This window comes from Eleutherodactylus coqui, chromosome 9, assembly GCF_035609145.1.
Source record: "Eleutherodactylus coqui strain aEleCoq1 chromosome 9, aEleCoq1.hap1, whole genome shotgun sequence".
Classification (NCBI taxonomy): Eukaryota; Metazoa; Chordata; class Amphibia; order Anura; family Eleutherodactylidae; genus Eleutherodactylus; species Eleutherodactylus coqui.
Genome location: NC_089845.1, coordinates 35,986,300 through 35,998,674, shown reverse-complemented (window position 1 = coordinate 35,998,674; position 12,375 = coordinate 35,986,300). Strand labels below are relative to the sequence as shown.

Sequence of the window (12,375 nt, the reverse complement as noted above, 5' to 3'; positions counted from 1 at the left end):
TAGGCATCCACACAATATCACTGGACTGAGGGGAAAAACATATGGGTGCATGTGCCATAAACACTCACCGCTACAGTGCATGTGCCAGGGTTTTTTTTTTTTTGGACTATTCAAACTCCGGGCTACTATTGTGCATGACTTCATTTTTAAAAATGTAAAGATGGGTCCTGCTTAGAGATGAGCGAGCACGCTCGTTTAAGGCAGATACTCGAGCGAGTAACTGATTATTCGTCCGAGCAAATGCGGGGGGGGGGGGGAGTGAGAGATCTTTCTCACTCTCCCCGCCGCCCCCCATCCTCCCTGTATTTGCTCGGACGAGTAATCAGTAACTCGAGAAGACCGATGCTTGCTCGAGTATCTGCCTTAAACGAACGTGCTTGCTCATCTCTAGTCCTGCCCTATCTTGCTCGTCGTACTATTAAAGTGAGAGAATCCCAATGATGTAAAACGAAAACATTGAAACCAATGGTTTCGTTTTGCGCCATTAGGCGGACGTGATTTTCACGGCTGCGTAATGGGGCTAAAACACGTCCATCTGTTTAAGCCCCGAGTCCTATATTAAATACTTAGGTGTATACATTACATACATGTTACCCCCTTGCTTGCTGAGGTAGACTCCTTACTACGTTCTTATGACCTTCTGCTCCTTTCTTGGTTCAGTTTCAAAAATCTCCTACATATATAGTTCCGAAAATCCTCTGCAGACTATAAATGCTCCCTCTATATCTCCCAATGTCATTCTTTAACTGCATTTGCTCACTCTTCTCTAGATTTGTCTGGAAATCTAAAAGGCCGCGTATGACTTATTGATTCAGAGGATGGAGAATGCAGGTATGAATCTACCGGACATGTATTACTACTATAAAACGCTACAAGTTAGTAGGTGGCTAGAACTAGCGTCCCCTTCCAGGAACCATAGCACATGCGCATTAGCACAGGCCTCTTGTGGGTCAGATTTCCCTGAGATTAAGTGGTTCCCCTTCACCAAAACTTTTGCTAAGGCATCCTTCGACTCTCTTCTGCATGGGGCCCATGGGGTCTGGGTCTCTCTAGGGTAGATCTAGCACCACCTCCCTCTCCATAAGTGCCATTAAACCTAATCCCTCGCCTCCTAGCTCTGCCACTTGACACCCACACAAAGCAGCTTTGGTACTGCTTCAAAGAGCTCAACATTTCAGTCATTTGGATGCACCGCCAATCAGAAGACTCACACTTAGTCGAAATTTTCACCTCTCAATTATCGCTCCCGCCTCTTCATCCCCTTCAGCGCTTACACTTGTTCATATTACTTGACATGTTTGTTGACACATTTCCCTCAAAGCGTCCGCTTACAGACTTTGAAAAACCTGTGCTGGCGTTGTGGTAGCCATGTGGGCCCGCGCTCTCCTATATGGTGGCACTGCCCGGCCATCACTCCGTTTTGGTAGCAGCTGGAACAGGTCATTAGGTGCCTTACTGGTGATTCCCTCAACCTTACCCTCAAGATTGTGAACTTAGTAGAGATGAGCGAGCGTACTCGGAAAAGCACTACTCGCTCGAGTAATTTGCTTTATCCGAGTATCGCTGTGCTCGTCCCTGAAGATTCGGGTGCCGGCACGGAGCGGGGAGAGCGGGGAGGAACGGAGGGGAGATCTTTCTCTCCCTCTCTCCCGCCCGCTCTCCCCTGCTCCCCGCTGCGACTCACCTGTCAGCCGCAGCGGCACCCGAATCTTTAGGGACGAGCACAGCGATACTCGGATAAAGCAAATTACTCGAGCGAGTAGTGCTTTTCCGAGTACGCTCGCTCATCTCTAGAACTTAGTGAAACCCTCAATAAGCTACCCTCCCCTCATCACGCACCTGATAGCAGCTGTGAGGTCCCTGATATCCCTTATATGGCTACAATCAACTCTGCCTTCAGTTGTACTCATGGCAGCCCCTACGCTCTGCCGGCAGCGATTGCATACGGGCTGCGATGGGCATTGCGCATACCTGGGACTATGACATCACGGACAGGCGCAGTGGGAATTTTTTGATTCTCAAATCCCCCGTTCTGTGCAGAGTGGGGCTCCGTATTAAACGCTCCACTGTCGCAGGACTCAGTGTGAAACGCAGAGAAATAGAGCATGCTGCGATTTATACGGATGTCTCCTCGCAGCTCTAATGCAGGTGTGATTGGAAGAATGAAAGTCCATGGCTTTTCATTCCCTCCATTCACCGCGTGTTACAGTTTGAATTAGCCCTTATACTAACTGAAAGTCATCGGTAAGAACCTGTGAGAGAAGGGTGAGGGGCCTTTTTTGCATTTGCACTGCACGATTATCACTCAGATTTGTTTGTTCGAACGAATTTTGAGCAATCGCCCCGTGTAAATGGCCCATTAATCCTTACGTCCTTTCTCACCTTTTTATTTCTTGCCTTCTCCTCAACCCTCTCCTTTCTAATCTGCTTAAATTCGACTCTTTTGCATAAGTTTAAGGAAGAAAAAAATAAATCAAAAGAGAATTTACAAAAAAAAAATAAAAAAAGAATATTGGACCTCAGCGTTATTGAGGAAATAAGAGTGAATGCTCAAGTCCAGTTCCCTGCTCCCAAAGTCAGATGGAACGTTGTGTTTCTGTAATGACTTCCAAAATTTGAATGAGGTGTCAAAGTTTGATGCATACCTGATGTTGAGGGTTGATAAATAGTTAAGAGACTCGGCCCTGCTAGAGGTTTCTTTACATGATCTAACCAAAGGGTCCAGAAAACGGTATTTGCCACTTTAGATGGTCCAATATGCTGTTTCATTTTGAATTTTGTGGGGCGCTGGCAACATTACAACAGTTGATGATCACAGCTTTTAAAGAGGTTTTCCTACGTGTATCGGTTTTGCTGCAGGAAGCAGACAACTCCGTACATTGCACAGTGGCCCGGCTTGGTACTGCACGCTAAGTCCTGTTGAAGTGAATGGGACTCAGTCTGCAGGACCAACCCGGGCCACTGCACAGAGTACATTGCTATCTGCGTTCTGCACTAAAACGGCTAGAAGTGGGACAACACCTTTAACCCCAACATCGATGTGCTTCTACATATCTGTCTGATATTATTTTCAATGACTGAGTCACTTGCCAAAATTGCAAGGAGCAGTAGATTAACAGCATAACCTGAAAAGTGTACTTTAGTTCTTGAGGAGGCCCATTATCTGGGTAAGTAATAGTAAGAGATGTGATAAAACCCCAGGAGTATTAAGTGGAAGATATCCAAAATTGGCCTCGGCCCCTAACCAAAAGAACAAGCCAAAGCTTTTCTTTCGAAATAGTGGGCAATTACCGCACCGTCGTACCAAAGTTCACTCCACAAACTTTAACGAGGGACATAATTAGCAAGATGACGTCTGAGGGTGCGTCAAGAATTAGTTAGTCCTCTGTAGACAACCAGTTTTGATTACATCTGCTTTAGGCCTCACACGGGCTACAAATCTCATGTATGTGAAGCTCGTGGTTTCCATTGGGTTCTTTCAGGCTACAAAACATCTCATGTGAAAGAACCCATTGGAAACCATGAGCTTCACATACATGTGTTTTGTAGCCCGTGTGAGGCCTTAAGGAAACGGTTTGTGTTACAAACCCGTACCTCTGCTGTGGGATTGGACGCACGCCTTTGGTAGGTAGTTGGACAAGGAGAACGCCGTTACATAACTGAGCAGCAAGCTTACACCTTATGAAAAAAACCATTGTAATAGTAACGTTGAATGTGAATGTTGGGCAATCAAGTGGGCTCTGGAATCGCCGAGATGTTACTTGCTGGACTGATATTTCTGGTTGATTACAGATGGCTGCCCTCTTACTTGGAGTGGTCAAGTCCAAGGGGAGAAATGCAAGAATCAGGAGGTGGTTTCTCATATTACAAAATATAACATTTCTAGTACAGCACAGGTCAGGCAAACTTCAAAGACATACCTGGGACCTTTCACACCGGACGGAACTAGGATGTAGCCAAAGCCACAGCTTCGGAATTCTGCACTGAAATCGTCTAACTTCCAGGGCGTTGTGTGGCCTATTTCGTCCCGTGTGATTAGGTCCCCATATGTTCAGCCTAGAACACTACTTACTGGCCAAAAGTGTCCATCCCCACAGGTTCAAGCAAAGAGGAATGGTATGTGAGATAGTGAAAGGAAGCTTGGTTGGCGGTTGCTATTTTTCCCCCAAGAGGCCTACCATACGTGCACTAGGCTCCAGGAAAGTTGGATGAGATATTTAGCATCCAGCATAGGAAACTATTTTTGCTTGGTATATCTAAGAGTTTGGGTAAAACCTGTTGTCAGTGCACTGCAGCACACAGGAGGCGACTCGAGCTCATAGTCACTGGCCAGAGGCATCCAGGTGCCCGCTGTTGTCAGTGTAGTTCCTCTTGCATTAGTGCTGTGTGTAATGGCCTTTGGATGCATTCGCACATGCAGGTTTTGTTTAGGTTTTCTGATACGGCTTTTAAACCAAAACCAGGAACATATCATAGAAGGAAAGAAGGTGGATAAAACTTTTTTTTTTCTATTAGTTTCTGGCTTCAAAAATTTCATTAAAAAAAACCTGCACAAAAACTGCCCATGTGACCGCACCCTTAGGGGACAAAGTCACGTTACCCAAGATAACTGCACTTGTGGGCAATTACTATTTAAGCAGTTTTACATATAGCTGGGGCCTGGACACTGCGACGACGATATGCTGGTTGCGCTTTCCGCTTCATTTTCAACATGAATATTCGTTTCTCATATTATAGCAAAGTTCTGTTTTGGACAGTTTATTCACCACCCCACATACAAAAAAAAAAAGCTAGAAGAAACGCCAGCCACACCCAGGAAACGCAACGCGGCAGCAAACACACTCCTTTCTTAGAAACAAAAACATCTGAAATCATAGTTTATTTTCACTTACAAATGATGACTATTTTCACTTGCGCAATAAAGTTCACTCCGGCGTGCGGACTGGCTGCACCTTCTACACACTACATACAGAAAAGTCTTTGTTGCCATTTGGTTTTCTTGACCCCATAACCAGGATGGGTCGGCTCTAACGTTACTTTATCAGCATTGTCCCTGTGTTACTTCTCTTTTTCAGTGCTTGGAGGGGGGGGGGGGGGGGATTCCTTTTTTCCTAATGGGGGGAGGAGTGCTTGCTCACCTACGTAGGGATATGAAGTGTGTAGAAAAGGAGAGCCCGGCCGCTTCCGAGTACCAACACATTTTGATTTTCAATTACATAAATACTGTATCTAATAGATGAGTAACAGTGGAAAGTTTAGTGTAGCTACACACAAGGGTGTCCGGCACTCATCGTCATTTGTGCTTAAATAGTCGAGTGCGTCAAACAAGGTTCACTGCAACCCTGATTTATCAGATAGATTATGTGATATAAATAAGACACAATGGTTTTTTGTACCTTTGGCCTCTTCGATACCTGGATAACCTTAGACCCATTAGAGTGGAGAATTGCTGGATGGGAGCGATAACATCACCCTCCACTATCAGTACTTCTAAAAGTTGGTCTTGACCAGAAGAAATGTGGTCATTTGGTTCCAAATCATCACACAATTTCCACAGATTTATAAATGGATATCAATTATCCATAATTACCCAAATAAATGTACCAAAAAAAAATCCAGCAAACCAACAAGAAAACAAGACACAAAAACAGATTAAAAAAAGTGAACTTGATGTCTGTAAAAATTAAAAAAAAAAAAAAAAAAAGTTTGTGGGAAGAAAGACCAAACTTTCCAGCTTATGCTGCCATAAGCTTTGTGTTACGGCACGGAGGCCAAATGCATCTTATGTTTTTAATACTACTAAAAGCAAAAACACGTTGCTCCCGATACGAGCCCCGGCCGGTCCTGGAACGTCTCTGTCTCTTTAAATGTATATATTTTTTTTTTGTCTGTAACTACTTTCCTACACAGAAACGGTTGCCAGTGTTTCGGGGCCTACTGATTGTTCCTAGTGCCGGCGGGCCGTGTACATGTACAGTGCTTCTGCCAGTGTTTTCTCAAGTATCTTTTGAAGAAGTGTTGATTCATGGGGAGTTTGGAAACGGCCGGTTGAAGGATGCTACTGGCCACTCTTTTGTGATTGTTTGCAGTTTCCTCTCCCAGTACATTTTCTTTTTGTTCAGGATCTCCATCTTTATTCGGTGTTCGACCTCCGCCATTTCACATTCACGCTCAATCTGTTGCACTTTAGCCACGTGCACTTCATTCATCTGAATGAGCTGCAGCTGGAGAATGGACATCTGCTGGTGATGCTCCTCCTCGTGCATCTTCGTCAGGAGGCCGTTCTGGGGCGGTTTGCTCCGGTAGGGCCGGTTACCCGTCATTCTTGCGGTGGAGCAGGAGGGCGATGCCAGATTCCCTTGACATTTCTGCATGTTGACTAGGTTGGACTTTTCTGGTGAGTACAGGTCTCTCTCCGGGATGACAAAGGATTCTGGGCAATAAACAGACATATATTATTTATTAAAAACAGCTTTTTTATGCATAAACATAAATCCTATTTCTGTCCAGTCAATAAAAAATATACAGATTCTACAAAGACATAAAGGGAACCTGCACGACCCTACAGCATCATAAACTAAGTTACGGTGCTGCTAGGAGAGGCAACAGGGAGACAGCTTTATACTTACCCGCTTCCTGGTGCCTGTCAGGGGGGGGGGGGGGGGGGGACCACGCGCTGGACGAAAACCTGACTCTTGTATAGGACCGCGAGCACACAGGACTATACAAGTCTATGGGGCATGTACTCTGGGAGCAGCAAGGATTTTCCTGCCATAGACCACCAAAAATATACTTAATTCAGGCCAGATTCACTCGGGCATATTTGCGTGCACAATACACAGTGAATAGAACCAATTGATTTCAATGTGTTCATTCATACGCACATAGTTCTCCTGAGCATTTCGATCATACAAAAACCCCTCCAAAACGCAGCAAGATCAATTTCTTGCATATTTGCACAACAAAAGTCCCCATAGAAGTCAATGGGGATGCGTAAATGCATGCAAGTACGCTAGGAGATGCATAATTGCGAAAAAAAAAAAAAAAAAAAAAAAAATCACATCTGGAACTCAGTAGATTAATTAGCCATTACAATCGTGCATATCTTTTTGCTGCACGCAAATGAACTTGCCTTGTGTGTGGAGAAGGTCCAGTAAAATGCGCTGATGCGCTCGCAAAACAGTATTGTTCACTGCACAAAAACGCTATGCTCACGCACGCAAAAAATACGCATACGCCCCTGTTAATCTGGCCTAAGGCTGGGCGCACACTTAACACAACATATGAGATGATTCAGGCGCAACGGACAGACGGCATACTGACATGCATTCTCGTCCAGAACACGTTCAAGAATAGCACATGCGAGGATTTCTCTTTTAACAGGCAAAAACAGCAGTGTGGAAAGCCCTATAGGTAGAATGGGTCCATTTGCTGTCCGTGAATTAGGACAGACAGTGCATGGACCCAGATATGCTAGTGTGCCGGAGGCCTAACCCCTCACTGTCCTAGACCACCAAGCCACACTACAAAAGTAGAATATAGGCTACCTGCTGCTCCACCATTCTTTGTGCACAAAGCCCTCAGCAAGAGGATTATGTGTTGGGGAGGGGGAGGGGGTTGTATTAAAGAGAACTGTTCCAAGGCCGGCAGAAGGACAAGTAGGGACCTTTTTGCTACCCTGTTGTCCACAGACTTTATCCAAATGAAGTCTGTCTCTAGTAGCAGAGATAAGACGGAAAGTGGGTGATATCCATGCTGGGAGGAGTAGAAAGCTGGAGGGGGGAATTCATTCACACAGACATGGCTGCTGCTAATAGTTATTAACTTTGCTACAACTACAGAAATGGCATCTACACTGATCAGTATGTCTCCAGTGTTCTTCATACTGATGTTACTTATGTTTGTATTAGAGTTTAGGTAGCAGAATCTTGTGTGTTCTTTATGTGCAGCGTATGGGAGAAATCATAGCAGCATTCTCCACCCACTAGCTCAGAGAGAACTGAAAATTAGGGATGCAGCATGTAAAATGGAAAACTGGTGAAAAATGCAGGAAACAAGTCATATAAATGGTGAGATATTGGGCTTTCCTCATATACACATGACAGGTTATTCTGAAAAGTCATCGGTGCAGCTCTCTGACATGTCATTAGTGCCCCATGTGCAGGTAACCTTTGTTCCGGTTAAGAAAAAAAAAAAAAAATAGCATGCAGCGCTATTTCATATGGGAAAATGGCAGAGTGCTCAATGAACGGACCCAAATAAAGTCAGCGGGTTAGTTCTGGTAAGAGAGGTCTGCTTTTTGATTTGATTATCCTGTTCCATTATGGAAGCAATGTACACAAGCCCTGAGGCACGCCTATGAGCTTGCAGTTTAGGGGGTTGTGGGTGTTCAGGGCTAGTTGCTGGTTTTTGTAGACACACCTTAGTGTATGCTTCCAATAACGTAATGGCACATTACGGTAAAGCTCACCTCAACCATACATATTACATGGTCCTTTCCAGATTAGGGATGCATTCATACAGTGTTGATTTGCTGCAGATTTTATCCCTTCAACGTGAATTCAATTGAAAAGGTGAAATCTGCACCAACCCATCGATTTGTGAATGCAGACCAACAGCCATTAATAGTGGAAACCTCCCCTCTAAGGGTAGCTTCAGAGATCTAACAGCTAGGATGTGTTCACATGTACCACTATTCTGCTTAACACATTACCACAATGGGGGAGTTTGACATTACAGCAAATACGTTTAAAAAAAAGTGCGGTTTCCATCGCATGTTCTGTGTAGCCATGTCTGGTCCCCTATATAATAGAACAAGCACTAAGGGTGCACTGTGTAGTCATGTCTGGGTCCCCTATATATTAGGACAAGTACTATGGGTGCACTGTGTAGTCATGTCTGGGTCCCCTATATATTAGGACAAGTACTATGGGTGCACTGTGTAGTCATGTCTGGTCTCCTATATATTAGGACAAGTACTAAGGGTGCACTGTGTAGTCATGTCTGGGTCTCCTATATATTAGGACAAGTACTAAGGGTGCACTGTGTAGTCATGTCTGGGTCCCTGTTATATTAGGACAGGTACTAAGGGTGCACTGTGTAGCCATGTCTGGGTCTCCTATATATTAGGACAAGTACTAAGGGTGCCCTGTGTAGCCATGTCTGCCCTATATATTAGGACAAGTACTAAGGGTGCCCTGTGTATCCATGTCTGGCTCCCCTATATATTAGGCCAAGTACTAAGGGTGCACTGTGTAGTCATGTCTGGCTCCCCTATATATTAGGACAAGTACTAAGGGTGCCCAGTGTAGCCATGTCTGGGTCCCCTATATAATAGAACAAGCACTAAGGGTGCACTGTGTAGCCATGTCTGGTCCCCTATATATTAGGACAAGCACTAAGGATGCACTGTGTAATTATGTTGGGGTCCCCTATATATTAGGACAAGTATTTAGGGTGCACTGTGTAATTATGTCGGGGTCCCTTATATATTAGGACAAGTACTAAGGGTGTACTGTGTGTAGCCATGTCTGACCTCTATATATTAGGACAAATACTAAGGGTGCCCTGTGTAGTCATGTCAGGGTCCCCTATATATTAGGACAAATACTAAGGGTGCCCTGTGTAGTCATGTCAGGGTCCCCTATATATTAGGACAAATACTAAGGGTGCGCTGTGTAGCCATGTCTGGTCCCCTATATATTAGGACAAGTACTAAGGGTGCCCTGTGTATCCATGTCTGGCTCCCCTATATATTAGGCCAAGTACTAAGGGTGCACTGTGTAGTCATGTCTGGCTCCCCTATATATTAGAACAAGTACTAAGGGTGCCCTGTGTAGCCATGTCTGAGTCCCCTATATATTAGGACAAGTACTAAGGGTGCGCTGTGTAGCCATGTCTGGTCCCCTATATATTAGGACAAGTACTAAGGATGCACTGTGTATCCATGTCTGGCTCCCCTATATATTAGGACAAGTACTAAGGGTGCCCAGTGTAGCCATGTCTGGGTCCCCTATATAATAGAACAAGCACTAAGGGTGCACTGTGTAGCCATGTCTGGTCCCCTATATATTAGGACAAGCACTAAGGGTGCACTGTGTAGCCATGTCTGGTCCCCTATATATTAGGACAAGCACTAAGGATGCACTGTGTAATTATGTTGGGGTCCCCTATATATTAGGACAAGTATTTAGGGTGCACTGTGTAGCCATGTCTGACCTCTATATATTAGGACAAATACTAAGGGTGCACTGTGTAGTCATGTCTGGGTCCCCTATATATTAGGACAAGTACTAAGGGTGCACTGTGTAGTCATGTCTGGGTCCCCTATATATTAGGACAAATACTAAGGGTGCACTGTGTAGCCATGTCTGGTCTCCTATATATTAGGACAAGTACTAAGGGGGCACTGTTTAGCCATGTCAGAGTCCCCTATATATTAGGACAAGTACTAAGTGTGAACTCTGTGTAGTCATGTCTGGGTCCCTGTTATATTAGGACAAGTACTAAGGGTGCACTGTGTAGTCATGTCTGGGTCCCCTATATATTAGGACAAGTACTAAGGGTGCACTGTGTAATTATGTCTGGGTCCCCTAGATATTAGGGCAAGTACTAAGGGTGCACTGTGTAGCCATGTCTGGGTCCCCTATATATTAGGACAACTAGTAAGGGTGCACTGTGTAGCCATTTCTGGTCTTCTATATATTTGGACAAGTACTAAGGGTGCACTCTGTGCCATGTCGGGGTCCCCTATATATTAGGACAAATACTAAGGGTGCACTGTGTAGCCATGTCTGGTCCCCTATATATTAGGACAAATACTAAGGGTGCACTGTGTAGCCATGTCTGGTCCCCTATATATTAGGACAAATACTAAGGGTGCACTGTGTAGCCATGTCTGGTCTCCTATATATTAGGACAAGTACTAAGGGGGCACTGTTTAGCCATGTCAGAGTCCCCTATATATTAGGACAAGTACTAAGTGTGAACTCTGTGTAGTCATGTCTGGGTCCCTGTTATATTAGGACAAGTACTAAGGGTGCACTGTGTAGTCATGTCTGGGTCCCCTATATATTAGGACAAGTACTAAGGGTGCACTGTGTAATTATGTCTGGGTCCCCTAGATATTAGGGCAAGTACTAAGGGTGCACTGTGTAGCCATGTCTGGGTCCCCTATATATTAGGACAACTAGTAAGGGTGCACTGTGTAGCCATTTCTGGTCTTCTATATATTTGGACAAGTACTAAGGGTGCACTCTGTGCCATGTCGGGGTCCCCTATATATTAGGACAAATACTAAGGGTGCACTGTGTAGCCATGTCTGGTCCCCTATATATTAGGACAAGTACTAAGGGGGCACTGTTTAGCCATGTCAGAGTCCCCTATATATTAGGACAAGTACTAAGTGTGAACTCTGTGTAGTCATGTCTGGGTCCCTGTTATATTAGGACAAGTACTAAGGGTGCACTGTGTAGTCATGTCTGGGTCCCCTATATATTAGGACAAGTACTAAGGGTGCACTGTGTAATTATGTCTGGGTCCCCTAGATATTAGGGCAAGTACTAAGGGTGCACTGTGTAGCCATGTCTGGTCCCCTATATATTAGGACAAGTACTAAGGGTGCCCTGTGTAGTCATGTCTGGTCCCTATGTATTAGGACAAGTACTAAGGGTGCACTGTGTAGCCATGTCTGGGTCCCCTATATATTAGGACAACTAGTAAGGGTGCACTGTGTAGCCATTTCTGGTCTTCTATATATTTGGACAAGTACTAAGGGTGCACTCTGTGCCATGTCGGGGTCCCCTATATATTAGGACAAATACTAAGCGTGCACTGTGTAGCCATGTCTGGTCCCCTATATATTAGGACAAGTACTAAGGGTGCCCTGTGTAGCCATGTCTGGGTCCCCTATATATTAGGACAAGTTATAAGGGTGCACTGTGTAATTATGTCTGGGTCCCCTAGATATTAGGGCAAGTACTAAGGGTGCACTGTGTAGCCATGTCTGGGTCCCCTATATATTAGGACAAGTACTAAGGGTGCACTGTGTAGCCATTTCTGGTCTTCTATATATTAGGACAAGTACTAAGGGTGCCCTGTGTAGCCATGTCTGGTTCCTATATATTAGGACAAGTACTAAGGGTGCCCTGTGTAGTCATGTCTGGTTCCTATATATTAGGACAAGTACTAAGGGTACCCTGTGTAGCCATGTCTGGTTCCTATATATTAGGACAAGTACTAAGGGTGCCCTGTGTAGCCATGTCTGGTTCCTATATATTAGGACAAGTACTAAGGGTGCCCTGTGTAGTCATGTCTAGGTCCCCTATATTTTAGGACGATTACTAAGGGTGCACTGTGTAGCCACGTCTGGGTCCC

General features: G+C 44.8%; 1 protein-coding gene across 3 annotated transcripts in view; it reads right to left on the bottom strand.

The window, feature by feature from the left end:
* Window positions 1-4,860: 4,860 nt before the first annotated feature.
* MSANTD3 (Myb/SANT DNA binding domain containing 3) overlaps window positions 4,861-12,375 on the bottom strand; it is a 30,570-nt gene continuing 23,055 nt past the window's right edge. For all 3 annotated transcript variants that reach the window (XM_066579234.1, XM_066579233.1, XM_066579235.1), the window contains one exon: window positions 4,861-6,433. In XM_066579234.1, the coding sequence (XP_066435331.1) occupies window positions 6,024-6,433 (410 nt within the window). In that variant the 3' untranslated portion in view covers window positions 4,861-6,023. The remainder of the gene's footprint in view (window positions 6,434-12,375) is intronic.